This window comes from Trichechus manatus, unplaced genomic scaffold (assembly GCF_000243295.1).
Source record: "Trichechus manatus latirostris isolate Lorelei unplaced genomic scaffold, TriManLat1.0 scaffold00075, whole genome shotgun sequence".
NCBI lineage: Eukaryota > Metazoa > Chordata > Mammalia > Sirenia > Trichechidae > Trichechus > Trichechus manatus.
This window is the reverse complement of record NW_004444011.1, coordinates 1,906,028-1,922,221: the sequence shown is the minus strand read 5'-3', so window position 1 is coordinate 1,922,221 and position 16,194 is coordinate 1,906,028. Positions and strand designations below refer to the sequence as shown.

Sequence of the window (16,194 nt, the reverse complement as noted above, 5' to 3'; positions counted from 1 at the left end):
TCAAAATAATAGATTGGTAAAAATTTGGCATAGCAATAAAAATTATGATTTTAAAAATACTGCATAGTGCATTTATAAATAAATATGTAAAGTAAAATTGATTTGCTTTTGCTAATTTTTTTTTTTTTTTAACTCACTCTTCCCTACAGCCTTTTAAAGAATAAAGGGATTGGAATTAGGAAGCATTCTCCTAAATTAATGAAGAAATAAAGAACTATCCTAAGTCACACTCATTTTAAAAGAGAAGTAGTAGGGCTGCAAGATTTTTTTTTGGGTGAGGTGCTAAATCTAGAAACCCTACCTGCTAATCAATTCTCCATGCTGAGAATTTTTTCACATATAGTATTGTAATTAGTCATGTTAAAAATCAAAACTTTATCCTCCTATTAGTTACCTAATTGGTTGATACAAACTGATGGACAAATGAGTAGAATAGATTTTTCGTGCCTGAATTAACCTTTTTAATTTTACCTCTAGAGTCAAGTAGATTACATCTTGGCACCTAGATTTAGAGCTCCCAGGTAGAGTCATCCAAAATAAGTTCCAAATTTAGGATTACATTATTTTAGAGTAGAGGTGGTGACATAATAGAGATTCATCCTTTAGTATGTTTTGTTAGTTAGTACTCAGTTTATGATTGCACATTTGGACATACTGAAGCAGTACCAGTGCCCAAGATAAATTAGGATAAATGAGCAGATGATGAAATACCTCACTGTATAGAAAACAACAAGAGGGCTGCAATAAAAGCAGCTGATAGATGCTGAAGTCGAGAATTTTGAGAACTTTCATTCTATGAATACATATTTGTATCAAACTTTAGCACAGATCTAAGCAAGCATGGAAATATTTCTTTAGTTTCTTCCAAAAGTTAGGTAATAATATAATCGAATGTGGGATAATCTAAAAAGGGAAATATCTGAGAATAAAACTTCTCTGGCCTAGGGCAAGAATATATATAAAAAGCTCTATCAAGGCTTCTATTTATCTTTTATTATCTTTCGTTTCTCTCTGTATCTTTCTATATCATTCATATGGCCTAACTCTTCTCAACTGCATTTGTATTATTAAGTAACTATTCTCTACAAGGACTATATTATAAATTAAGATCTCTCTCCATCTCTTCATGGTTGTGAAAAGTCCACCAGTCCATGGGTATGTCTCATGGCTCTGAAAATTCCTTAGAGCTTGACATCCCTTGTTATATATTTTAGGCTTAGATTCATATTTCATTTGACAATGTTAAAATATTTGTGTGTGTTAGTGAATACCAACATTGACTACCCCATTGTTCAAAAGTACTTATTAACTTCCATGGATTTCACATGCAGTGTTTCACTACAGAAAATATAATCTTTACTTTTTCCTTTTCCACTGACATGCACTTTTTTTTGTTCTCCTTCTTCCTAGTATAGTACTTTAAATATGCAAAATAGACAGTGTGTTCAGTAATTTAATTAGTGATATACCAGTATTTAGAAGAAATTGAGAAAAGTACAGTAACTCTCTTACTGAGTTGTATAGGGAAATTCTAAAATATCGATTGTTTCTAAGGATTTAAATACATAATTACCCAGGAAGATTAGGCTGTATTATGACAGGTGAAATACGATGTAAGCACTGTTAAATGAGTACTGGGGAAAACAGATTAGACTTCCTCTTCATCTGACATAAAGTAACGTTCATGATTTATATTCATTTACCTACGTTTTCTTCTTATGTACCATATGCCTTCATCCATGCTGCACTATTATTATCACTTTAAAAATCTACCTTTAATTTTCATTCCTTTATAAAAACCTGATAGTATTGACAGTTTGTTTGCCTTATCTTGGGCTACATCACTAGAAACTCACACATACTCTTTGAAGGGCTTGCTGGAGTGTTTTGTATAATGGGTGAAGTGGAAGTTATTTATTTATTTATTTATATGCCACCTTTTCTGAAAAAATATTTTACTTCTTTGAGGCATAGTAGTTATTTACACGACGCTAAATGACAAAAAGAAAAAATAAATTATCTTATCCCTTAATTTATACCTATTGTTGTTAGGTGCTATCAAGTTGATACAACTCACAGCAATCGACGTGACAGAGTAGATCTGCCCCATAGGGTTTTCTAGGCTAATCTTTATGGAAGCAGATTGCCAGGTATTTCTCGCATGGAGCTGCTGGTTTGATTCGAACTGCCAGCCTTCAGTTAGCAGCCAAGCATTTAACCATTGCACTGCCACGGCCATTTTTCTCTTTTGGAAGTTGAGGTAATTTTGTCATTGGGGTGAGGATCACCCTGGGGCAGTCTTGAGGGACACGGAGCAAAAGTAATTAAGATATCTACAGTGATTGCAATTTCTTCTAAGGAGTGTCAGTTTCCCTGTGGAACCTTTAGGGTTTTATGAGGTAAAAAAAGAAAAAAGATTTTTTAAAAGCTCTCTTTTGCTGCTTGAACAGACATCACATAGACTCAGTTATCAAGAATATTTTGGCAGACCTTTGCCTTGTATTAAAAGGAATAATATCATAGTTTAAAAAATATGCTACTAATACATATGGATGGAAAGTTCCAGTGTGTTCTTATTGCCCCACTAATTCTGATTTCTTCAGTAACTGCAAAGGGAAGACCCTGGTACTATCATTTCCTCTGAGATTAGGGTACTTATTAGAATATATGGGAGTAAAAGGTTTGAATTTTTCCCTGTTTCAGCTCACCAGCACTCTCAGTAGTCTAAACTCTAGAATAATTTAAATAAGGAGACTGATGAACAAAATAGTAGAAGATTTGTAATGACCACATGAATTCTGCACTCAGTGGTCAGTTAATGTTCTGAGCCCAGCCTAAATCAGCAAGATTGTCTCCAGGATTTTATAAGATGTAAATTTACAGTAACTTCCCAGGGATCCGCCTACCAAATGCAACTCTCTCCCTGAACAATACACGTACAAATGCGGACAGAGAGAGGGAAATGGAAGGAACATTATTGGAAGACACAGCTGGCTGCTCTGATCTTGGCTATATATCCTGAGAGGTCTCTAATCTTATTCTGTCTTTGTGAGCTCTTCACAGTTATGATCTTTAGTGTTTGTCCATATGCTCTGAAGAATCTTGAGTTTTGCTAAAGTTTTATCACTCCATACCAAACTTGAAAAATCTTACATATATATGCCAGAGAGAGACAGAAAAGTATACTTTGCTTATCTTTCCTACTTAGGATGCAGTGTAGAATGCATAAAAATTGGTTCAGGTTCTAGAGATATGCTTGTTTAACAGAAACATCCTAACTTGGTTTCCTGTGAAAGGAAGTAATAAAAGCTGATATGCAAATATGTGACCATTCACATCAGTGGGTAAAAGAATAGAATAATCAAGTCACATGACCTGTATAGTTCGTATCATTGGTAACGTTATTCCTGTATATTCCCACACAATATCTCTGTCTCATGCTTGAAATTTCTACAATCAGAATTTTATCCCCAGCCTTTTTGAAGCAGTCATGAGTTCTACAAGAAAATTTTTATGAATATAGATGATGCGTTTAGCACAATACCTGGTACATTCAACATATATTAGCTATGAAATCAGATTCATTGAGGAGACAAAAAGTGCATCCAAGTAGAACTCATAACTCACCACAAACTATTCAATTCTAGTTAACATAGTTGTTTATAATGCAAACAAGTATTTGGAAAAATATTTCTTTTCTTCAGTAAGGTAAAAACATCTCCAAGGGTCTTGTCTATGCCACTGTTAATAATAGAGCCAAGGAGAACCTCAGTCCAAGTACGTAATTTAGGGAACACTGGGCAGGAACTAAGGAGACCCTTTTCTGCTGTTAAGGGAATGAGTGCAATGAGAGCAGAACAAGGTTCTCAGAGCATGTCCTGTAGCCTAACTCTGTCTCACTACATCCAGGTGTTCCATTGCTTGTGTCTTACTGCATACAGTGAGCTCAGACAGAGCACACATCCTGGCCTCCATTGTCTGATGTGTGAAATAGGTTGTAGCATCCACCCCCTCCATACTTCTCTATCCCAAAGCTGAATAAACTATCTTCAAGGCAAGCAGAATAACAGCAGCTCACCAACCCACACCCCTTTCTAGCCACACATACACACTCAAAAAATGTACCCCAGTTCAGCTTTTTATAGGTGTACAACTTACTGACATCCAGACCTTCTAGAGCCATTGAGGTTGGATGAACCCCTGAAACTATTGACCTGAGATCATCTTTAAACCATAAGTCAAAAATGTCTCCTGAAATCTTCTTTAAACCAAACAACAGTTTTAGCTTAATTGGTAGAGAACTATCTATATGAGATCAAATTGACAACAGCAACTTAAAAGGTTAGATAGAAAGCTTAGGGGGTAGTGAGTTTATGTCAGTGGGGAAGGAACAATTCGGAAAAGGAGGGTGAGAATGGTTGCACAACTTGAAGAATGTAATCAGTCACTGAATTGTACATTTAAAAATTGTTGAATTGTGTGTTTTTCTGTGTATATTGTCAACAACAATTAAAAAAGGAAAAAAAAATATACCCTAGACATTGGTCTAATAAAGTCACTTCTGGCTTTAAAATTCTATGAAAAGTATCATTCTCATTGTTTTCATCAATATAACTCTCATAATTGTCCCTATTTTAACCGAAGAAAAAGCAGATACCTTACTTTTCAAAAATAACACACACACACACATATAACTTGTGGCATAGCATGCTTGTGAAAATAGCAGGGGGAGGGTGCACGCAGTTGGCAAAAAATGTATAAAGTGTGCGTTATTTGCGTAAAAATACGGTAAGCCTCCAAAGTATCGAGCTTCTGTGTGCCAGTTGAACACTGCACTAGAGTGCTGCAATTTGAAATGTTCCTAAGTTTAATTGAAGTTGTAGGATTTAATATTTAACTATAACCTCTGTGTTGCTAACTATATTATTAGAATAAAAACACAAGAAGTTATTCTGGATGGAATCTGAAATAATTATCTACTTTGACCATGAATTTTCTAAGTGGATAGGATTTAGAGAAAAACAGAGGAGGATCTTAAAGGAAATATCTGGAGAATGAAACTTAAATGTTTCTTCATTGATGTATTTATTCATACCATGTAAAAATAAATTTTTAAAGGGACTAAGAAGGGTATAATGTTATTAATATAAAATGCCTTTGCAGCATTGCAAAGCAGCATACCACAGCTTGAGCAACATTTGCACTTTGAAGTTGTCTTCCTCAGCCCTTGTGGGTGGTCTGAGATCACAGAGCTGTGGCATCGTCATTATCAAAGAACTGGTACTAATTCTCACTCCTTTGGTTGGTCCAGCCCTTTGGAAAGATAATTGAAATTATTTCAGTATAGTATATTAATTTTTAAAGGCTGTGGTAGTTAACATTTTAAGCTTAGTGTTATCCCTTATAGATTAAGAATAAAATACCTTGGTTTTCTGGGAGCCCTACGTGGAGCTTTAAATATAAATGCGTTCCCTTTTTAACTATATTCATGCCTCCCATCAAAATCATTTAAATTATTTTCTAAAGCAGAGACACAACACATATTTCAACTCCCACTTAATAACAGTGCAAAATTTGGTAACATCTGAATATTTTCTTTACTAATTGCAGTGTTAGTTTGAAGTTCATTATATGAAACTGATTTTTTTTTCCCCAAACACAACTTTTGCACATCACATTTACTTTAATCGGTACTTTGAATAATAAACTGTTTTTCAGCTAGAAAATATTGTTTGATATTGCTAATGGAATGATTTTAGTGTTCAGCTTAGCTATTATGAGGAATCTTATTTTGTCTTATATTTTTAAAGTAATTCTCCATTGTAGCATGCTAATTAACCTGATAACTATTTTTCTTTTTTTATAGTCAATGTGATAAAATTATATAAAATCAGTGCAGTAAACAGTGGGAAATAGAGTTTTTATGATGCATCTAGATGTGTGTGTCTGTGTGTGTGTGTACCCTCTAGTGTTGTTTAATAATTTTGCATTCACCATTCTTGAGTGCCAAGCACAGTACCACACACTTAGTAGTTTGTCAGTAAATAGTGTTGCCGCTGTTGAAATAATGTCAGTATCATATATAGGCACTGTAGTATTAGATGGAGTGGCAGGATAACAGAAAGTCTACATCTCTAATGATGTAAACAGGAAACTGATATCATTTATATTTATGCAATTCAACAAGTATTTATCAAATGTAGTATATGTGCGCTCAATACTATGCTATCATCTATGTGGGCAAGGGGAGAAAAAATAACTGAAAGATTCACTTCTTCCCATAAGGAGGTCAAAAGCTAGTTGAGGCAGGAGAGGGTGACTAACAAGACCCCACATTTTCTCCCAATGATATATTGTGTGGCATTATTCTCTGTGTCTTGTAGTATGGATATTTAATTACTATAAGAGATTAGAGGAAGGAAAATTCAATGTAGGTTACAATAATTTAAGGTGGCTTTGTGATGTATGTGAGACTTGAATTGAGCATTGAAAAATTGGCTACGATTTGGAAATGTGGGTAAGAGGAGATTTCTGGTGGGAGCAATGGCATGAACAAAGACTCAGAAGCAAAACTAATCTTTGGAGTGTTCAGAGGACAATAAGTCTTCCTAGGTTGGCTCAAAGAGTTCATGTTGAGGAGCAGTGGGAGATCATATTAGATATTTAAAATGAAATCCTACTAGAGAGGTCTATGAATGCCAGGACAAAGCATTTGTAAAATAGCAGTGAGCCACTGAAGGTTTCTGAATAGGGATGTATGTCATGCCTCGTACTGAGAGTGTGAATGCTGAAGGATCCTGAAGACAAGGTGGAAAGCCATGACTGGGAAATTCAAGGCAAGCTGGAGACAAAGCTGGGGAGCAAGTGGCTGCAGTGCTGACCTGAAAGTCAGAAACCAGGCAAGAAGTTGGGGTTAAAAAATGTACACACACAAAAGAATAAAGCCAGCCAATGTAGGTAGCTGACATGAAGCCTAAGCAGCAAGGAAATCTTGAAACTGGAGGCATGTCTGCCATAGGCAGGAACTCCCTTGTAGTCTTTTTCTGGGGACAGGAATTATTTCCAGGGTTGTAGGTAGGTGTGAGTGAATCTTCTAATGGAGATGTAAATGGAGTGGCAGATATCTGGACAAATTCTGATATGGTCAAAGTGGAGTTTCAGAAAGATGAACCTGTCACTGTTATGAGGAATGGATTAACACGGGATGAAGCCAGCTTTAGATGGGCTGGTTGAAAAATAATTGTAACAAAGGAGGAGTGGACTGACAGAAGCTTAGACAAAGATTGTAATTGTGGGAATTGAGAGGAATGAATTCGTATGAAAAATAATTCAAAGAAAAAAATCTGTGAAATGCAGAAATGAAAGATGGTTCTGAGATTTCAAACCTGAGTAAAGGAGGCAATAGTGATACCAGGGGTGAAAACGGAAGAGTTGGGAAAAAATTTGTATGTGAAGATTTCAGCATTTCCTGACTTCTTCCCAGTCCAGTAGAACTTGGCTAGAAACAGCGTTCATAGCACATGGCCAGTGGCCAACATACTGAATAATTCAGACAGACACTAAATCTCATGGAGATCTTTGAGTGCAGTTTATTTTTCACTTTGGTTTCTGGCCACATTAAGGTTTTAGAGTAACTCTTGACAGACTTGTTTATTTAAGGGATTTTCAATAATTGAGGCACTTATATGGTGCTTAAATGATGGTAGAATTATGCTGAAACTTTGGTAAATAAAACATCCAGAGGTGGGGCAGATTAACCAGTAAGCAAGGTACACACCAGCTTACATTAAGCAAGGTACGCACGGGCTTACTTGTGTTTACTTACTAATATGTAGTGAACAATTTCACGTGGGTCTCACCACAGCAAAGAATAAAGTTCAGTGCTTCAGTATGCAAGTAAGTTACATCTAGGCAATGCATCTGATGAAAAGTTTTCTCCAAATTAGAACTTCCTTCTTATTGGTCAGATATTATCTTCCAATGACACCATGACACTGAGTTAACAAAACAGCAATGTTCAGTTTGGGAGAAAAAAAGTCAGATGAGATGTTTAGTAATAAGAACTATTTATTAAATATCTGTTACATGTGGACCGCTTTATATACATTATTTAACTTAATTAAAAAATAATTCTATGAAATATGTACTTTTATTTTCCTCATTTTACATTTGAAAAAACTACAGCCAGAGAGGTTAAGTAAATTGCCTTAGATTATACAAAAGTAGACATAGAGCCAGGATTCAGAATCAGGCATGGTATGACTCTGAAGCTGTTTTTTCATTGCTACACTGTACTGGCTTTTCTGGCTTAAGTGATCAAACAAGGAGATTATGAATTTACTAGGCCATTCAGCACTCCACCCAGGAAAGATATGATTCTGTCATGTGTGAAGAAATAATACTTCATTTATAAAGTGTGCCACAGAATGTTTGACAACCTATATACCCATGTTTCTGTCAACGGATATCTTTACTCATTGCACCAGGCTCCATGCAGTAAGAACTTACATTTCTAGCAGCTCAATATAAACATGTTACAAGCCTTTTGTTGCCTTGATTTTGGTTTGACCCAGATGCTCTATGAAGATCCTAAACTTAGATTGGGGATGTAGAAAATTATTGTACAACTGTTTTAAGAAAAATCCAGATATTAGCAAAACATCCAGACGTGGGGCGGATTAATCAGTAAGCAAGGTACACACCAGCTTACGTTAAGCAAGGTACGCACGGGCTTACTTGTGTTTACTTACTGGTATGTAGTGAACAATTTCACGTGGGTTTCACCACATCAAAAAAAAACAGGTGAAATTGTTCACTACAGATTAGTAAGTACGCACAAGTAAATCTGTGTGTACCTTGCTTATTGAAAAACCTGACCCTGTTGAGGTTCAAAACACTGTTTCTTTTTTTTTAAAAAAAAAGCAAAGTATACCTTTGAAAAATCTTTTATACACTGAACAAGATTTTAAATGAATATGTGGCATTTGTATTCTTATGTGAATGACATTTTATAGACATTTATTTCTAACTAAATTTGTTTCTATAATAAAAGTACATGCTAAAGAGTTTAAACTTTACTTTTTTCATCACCTACAAAACTAATGGCAAATTGTTTTTGTGTTGTTTTGTCTTTTGTTCTTCTCACAGCTGAATTTTTATTCCTCTTGTGGGGTGTTTATCTCTGCTATGCAGTGCGGACAGTCCCATCAGCTTTTCATGAACCACGCTATATGGCTGTTGCAGTTCACAATGAGCTCATTATCTCTGCTATATTCCATACAATTAGGCAAGTGATCTGCAGAGCCAGTAATTAACTGTTTTATTTTTCTGATGTGTTGCAGTTTAATTTAAATAGCAAAATTAGATAGAATGTGTAATGGAAAGATTTAGGAAGGATAACTGTTTTCTAAGTTGACCAATTTCTTTGTCACAGATATGGCAAATGCATACAGTTTTTTTTCAAACTCTATTGTTCTTACTTTTTCTAATATGTTGTTTATTGCCTTCATTTATTGTGAAGGTTAATTCAATGTTATTGCATTTTGTTAAACCACTTATGGAGATGTCATTGGATATTGCTTTTTTGCTATGTAATACTTTTTGTTTTGAAGATATAAAGTTACAAGTACATACATTATAAAGTATATATAGATAAATTGTCTATGTTTTAGTTCATGTTTAATATGCTGGCTTATACTTTCAAGTAGGCAACTTATTTGTGTAAATTCTGCTGAATTCAGGACAAAAAATGGTGAGTGACATTAAAATCTGATGACTGAATTATTGCAATTAGATTTTGTCATTATCATGTTTTAGCAATGAATTTCTGTGATAAGAATGTATAGCCTGGCCCTCTGTTTTGATTATCCCATGTATTTCTATAGCAGATGTGTACAAAGGAAGAAGAAAGTGACTTATGATGAAGTAAACCAAATTAAACATGGAAGTATTTTCTGAGAATTTTCACCTGATTCATATTTGAAAATGAAATGAAAATTTGAGGGTAGAACTAAAAAAAAAAAGTAATCCTATAATTTAAAAAACAACAAAAAGATGTCATTGTCATTCAATTGCTTGATATATTTTGAAAGTTAGGATACACTTAAGAGTGTAATTAGAATTTTTGAATCTTTGTCTTTGTCCTCAGTGGGAAGAATTGGTGGAGGGAATCCTTTTTCTTTTATTTCAGTTCCTTTGGTGATATTCAGACTGTACTGGAAATCAATAGAAGTGGGGGTGGCATGGGAGGATGTGTACTTTGTGGAAGTTTTGCAGGCTGCTTATCATCTCTTATTTTGGTCAGTAATCATAAAATGGTATCATGCACCTTTAGGAATAGATGATGCCAGTCAGCAGTTGGGCCTTTGGCATAGCCTACACTTTTTAAACTTCCAATAATAAAAAAAGGTATTAAGGTATGACAACCTCAGAAACTCCATCAAGGTCCAGGAATCAAGGGAATTTGCCTCCTTGCTTTGGGCTGTTGTCTTCCCTCTCTCAAGAGTGAGGGAAGATAGAAGAGAAGAAAGAGATTAGAAAAGGGAGGAAAAATGAGAAGGAAAATTTGAGATTACAAGTAAGAAAGGAGAAGAATGCTTTCTCGACTCGACTCAGACTATCATTCAAGGATGTGAGAGGGGATTAAAGTAGGAGGCACCAGAGAAAGCCCTGTCATGGTGGCAGAGCTCTACAGCATTTTTATTTCTCTCAGACTATCTCCCAGATGAGGCTGCTTTTTGTTTGTTTGTTTCCAGCTTATCAAACACAAATATTTCAAAATCTAACAAACATGCTTTTCTAGAAACAGTTATAAGTTAAGTGTTACATTAACAAACCAGTTAAAGAGTTGTACACATGTGAAAGGGTTTATTACAGATGAGTTAAATGTCTTCTGCTGTCATAATATGACCATGTAATGTAAAGGGTTTTCCGCTTTTGCCCTACAATTAGCTGCTAGATTTCTTAGGATCAAATTAATTGTCAAAGTAATTAAATATGTTTAAATGAGTTGCCTAAAATTGATCTATATCTTTTTCTACCTTAAGATTTGCTCTATTCAGATTTCATCATTAAGTATTTTTTTTCAATGGATTCTAAAAACTCTAATCAGGCTCAGATACTTTCAGAAGGTAATTTTATTTTATTTTATTTTTTTGACCTTTAAAAAATTTCTTAATACTGAGACAACAGATGATCATTACAAAAAAAATTATAAACTGATTAAAAGAAAAAAGTAAGCAACTCCCTAATCTAAGCCCCAAAAGATAAACACTGTTAAGACCTGGAAATAGGGAAAGAAACCAAAATGGAAGAACATGCTCAGCATTTCTCAAGCTGAAAGAACTGAAGAAAAAGTTCAAGCCTCGAGTTGCAATATTGAAGGATTCTACAGGGAAATTATTAAACAACGCAGGAAGCATCAAAATAAGATGGAAGGAATACATAGAGTTACTGTACCAAAAACAATTGGTCAACGTTCAACCATTTCAGGAGGTAGCATATGATCAAGAACTGATGCTACTGAAGGAAGAGGTCCAAGCTGCAAGGAAAGCATTGGTGAAAAACAAGGCTGTGCAGAATACCAATTGAGATGTTTCAACAAACAAATGCAGCGCTGGAAGCACTCACTCATCTATTTAAAAATTTAGAAGACAGCTACCTGGCCAACCAACTCGAATAGATCCATATTTGTACCCATTCCCAATAAAGATGATCCAACAGAATGTGGAAATTATCTAACAATATCATTAATATCACACACAACTACAATTTTGCTGAAGATCATTCAAAAGTGGTTGCAGCAGTACATGGACAGGGAGCTGCCAGAAGTTCAAGCCAGATTCAGAAGAGGATGTGGAACCAGGGATACCATTGCTGATGTCAAAAGGATAATGGCTGAAAGCAGAGAATACCAGAAAAATACTTACCTGCGTTTTATTGACTATGCAAAGGCATTTGAGTATGTGGATCATAACAAATTATGGATAACATTGCAAAGAAAGGGAATTCCAGAAGACTTAATTGTGCTCATGAGGAACCTGTACTTAGACCAAGAGGCAGTCGTTCAAACAGAACAAGGAGATACTGCGTGGTTTAAAGTTAAGAAAGGTGTGGGTCAGGATTGTATCCTTGCACCATAGTTATTCAATCTGTATGCTGAGCAAATAATCTGAGAAGCTGGACTATATGAAGAAGAATGCAGCATCAGGGTTGGAGAAAGACTCATTAACAATCTGTGATATGCAGATGACATAACCTTGCTTGCCGAAAGTGAAGAAGACTTGAAGCACTTAATGATGAAGACCAAAGGCCACAGCCTTCAGTATGGATTACACCTCAACATAAAGAAAATAAAAATTCTCACAACTGGACCAGTAAGCAACCTCATGATAAATGGAGAAAATATTGAAGTTGTCAAGGATTTCATTTTACTTGGATCCACAATCAACACCCATGGAAGCAGCAGTCAAGAAATCAAATGACATATTGCATTGGACGGATCTGCTGAAAAAGACCTCTTTAAAGTGTTAAAAAGCAAAGATGTCACTTTAAGGACTAAGGTGCACCTAACCCAAGCCATGGTGTTTTCAGTCGCCTCATGTGCGTGTGAAAGATGGACAATGAATAAGGAAGACCAACGAAGGATTGACGCCTTTGAATTGTGGTGTTGGCAAAGAATATTGACTATACCATGGACTGCCAGAAGAACGAACAAATCTGTCTTGGAAGAAGTACAGCCAGAATGCTCAAGAGAAACAAGGATGGTGAGATTATGTCTCACATACTTTGGACAGGTTATCAGGAGGGACCAGTCCCTGGAGAAGGACATTATGCTTGGTAAACTAGAAGGTCAGCAGAAAAGAGGAAGATCCTCAACGAGGTGGATTGACACAGTGGCTACAACAGTGGGCTCAAATTTAACAAAGATTGTGAGGATGGTGCAGGTCCAGGCAGTGTTTCATTCTGTTGTACATGGGGTCACTATGAGTCAGAACCAGCTCAACAGCACCTAACAACAACAACAAGATTTTAGTATATCATTTTTAGATGTTTTCAAATGCAAGTGTGTATATCTATGATATATTGTATTTTATGGCACCCTTTTTGGAGCCTCACAATGCAAATTAGCATGCTGAGAAGTTTGACTGTAAGGAAACCTATTTAAATTTGTTTAGCCAGCATTTTCCAAATTTAGCTGACCACAGAATCCCCCTCAATCCTCCCTTGACATCTGACAACAGCAGCCACGCTTCAGAAAATACTCCTTTAGTAATGGACCAAGGTCATAGGAGATATTTGTTACATACTGATGGAAAACAGCTTTCTTACTTTGCTTAAGTCTTTCCCACAGAATCTCGAACAAGTCATCATCCCAGCTTAAAGAGTCATAGGAACTATGAGCTGAGTTCATGTAGATGCAAGCTCGGATTGAATTGTTCACGTTGTACCTAGTAGGTTTGGTGTTGAGTAGACGTAACATACATAATCAATTTTCTTCCAGATAACCATGTGGACTCTTATTAGTTTTGAATAGGGAGGACTTCAATGGTAACAGACTGACACAGAAAGAGTAACTAGCTTTGAGAGGCTTTGGTATATCCTTAGGCAAACCTAAATATGCCTGAAGAAAAAGTTCCAAATTTGAACTATCTCTCTACTTGAATCAGGTTGTGGCATATTGTCATCAAAGACTCATAGTATATATTAGCTATTCTCTCTGGGGAATTTAATATGTATGGCCATAAAAAACATGGAATGAAATTATAGTTAATACATTAAATTTGTAAAACACTATTTTGGGGGGTGAATAGGGAACAAGTAATAGGCAATAGGAAATCAAGTATACACAATTACTTATTTATCACATGGACTGAATTCACATGTGTCATGGTTGCAATATTTGTAGAGTAAGAAAAAAGAAGCTAGAACATAATAATTTAAATTGACTGACTCCATCTTTGTAATTTTTTACTCAATTAAAAGACATTAAATAAGACTTCTAAGATCAGCATATATGTATTCTCTATCAAATATGGCATATATGTTCATATATATTATTATTACCTTTTATTATCATTATCTTTATAAATACAATCTTTATTTGTCTTTAGGGGTTGCAAACATTACATATAAACATATAGATATGACAACATCAGCAGATTACACACTGCAACATCATATGTAGTACATATTACTAGTGATAAAATGTACAAAAAAGGAATGGTCATAAGTAGGGTTCGTTGTAACTCAAATACATTGTAAGTCAGGGACTACCTGTTTGTATGTATTTGTGTATGTGTGTGTGTGTGTGTGTATGTATATATATATACACATATATATGTTGTTGTTAGGTGCCATCGAGTCAGTGCCCACTCATAGCAACTCTATATACAACAGAACGAAACAGTGCCCAGTCCTGCACCATCTTCACAATTGTTGCTGTGCTTGAGCCTATCATTGCAGCCACTGTGTCAATCCATTTTGTTAAGGGTCTTTCTCTCTTTCACAGATCTTCTACATATATATATATATATATATATATATACACCAAACCAAAAAATCCTGTTATCATTGAGTCAACAGTTATAAATAAACTATAACTACATAATTCATATAGATTTATCTTTATTCTTACCACATTGTCAGATTTGAGATAAATAAAGTAACATCAAAGTATTAAGTCTAGAAGGATAAACAATACAGAAGGCATTTTCCCAGTCTGTTCTAATCCTTTATTTTTTAGTGCTAAGCATAAAACAAACCTTTAGGAAAGTGCAGGAATTTAAAAAGGTTTGCTTTATTTTTAACTGCAGTTTTTAAATATTTTTATGCTCCTGGCTTTTAGACCTATTTTTAAAAAGTTGAAATTCCCTTTTTAAAATGAAGCTTTAAAACTACTGCAAAAAACAATTTTTTGTAAGACATTTCTAGTCAGAACTGCAACCTAAAAAGCCTGGCAATGATTAAAAGTTGATTAATTGACAGATAATTGATGTTAGCATACTTAAAGTTATATTTTGGAAGATTCACCTTTTTTAATTTAAAATATATGTAACCGTTCTTCCTTCCAGATATAAACATACTAGTTTAAAGTTCACTTGTATTGGCATTTGAGATAGGAATTTCCAGTACATGAGGATGCTTTTAAAATGTAAATCCATTCACTTTGATGTAACTTTCTGCTCTGGTACTGGCAATGAGCCCCAGCCAATTGGGATTTAATCATTTTTCCGGGGTAAATTATATATTGTTTATATGTCTCAATACTATACCTCAGAAACTTATTACTGAGTGTGATGATCCTGTTACAATGTTTAAAAAAAAAAAAAAAAATGAGCTCACTTGACCCAGCAAACAGACTATGTCAAAAGTACCTCAGCCCTGAACCAAGTAAATATTCAGTCATATTCAAGGCATATGTAGAAGGCCACTTTTCTCATAAGGTAGTTAGAGAAGACGGTAATCCAGAAAATCCTTTTTAATTCTGTATGAACTATCATGAGTGTTCTGCACTCTTATGTATATTATTTAAAAAAGAAAAAAACACCAAACCTATTGCCGTCAAGTTGATTCTGACTCATAGTGACCCTGTATTATGTGTTTATTTTATTTACCTCTCCAGACACCTGGGAGATAACTCTTCATTTTGGATAACTATTGAGCTTCCATTTTAGCTTCATGTTCATGGGGTGAGGAGTGGGGAAGGTAAAGATGAGGAAATTTTGATGAAATGTTTGTTTTAAATATTAATAACATAATTCATAAAAAAATTCCTATTGGTAAATTTGTCATGAATATGGTATAATGCAGATATAAAATTAGTTTCTTCTGTTTTTAACCATCCATATATGTTTGTTTTATTATTATGATATCATGAGCATTTTCATAGAATGCAAACTTTTCACATTTGATGATGTAAATCATTGAAACAAAATTCTAATTCTCTAATTCCAGAAACAGTAGTAAAATCTCATATTTAGCTTTTATGGATAAACAATGGATAAAAAAAATTAAGAGAAGTATGTGATTTAAAAGTGACCTTTACAAAAGCAACACCTGATTTCTTCATTAGGATGAGTCCTTTAAACACAAGGTTTGGTTTGTATATGCACCCAATGATTTACAGAAATATTCCAGAATTACCATAGTAGACATCAGGATGGAATCTCTCCCATACCCATGTTTCCTCTAGAC

General features: G+C 34.7%; 1 protein-coding gene across 1 annotated transcript in view; it reads left to right on the top strand.

Moving 5' to 3' along the window:
* Nucleotides 1–16,194, top strand: part of GPR158 (G protein-coupled receptor 158) — a 734,231-nt gene that overhangs the window by 711,713 nt on the left and 6,324 nt on the right. The window contains exon 8 of the mRNA XM_004380527.2: nt 9,148–9,286. Within this exon, the coding sequence (XP_004380584.2) occupies nt 9,148–9,286 (139 nt within the window). The remainder of the gene's footprint in view (nt 1–9,147; nt 9,287–16,194) is intronic.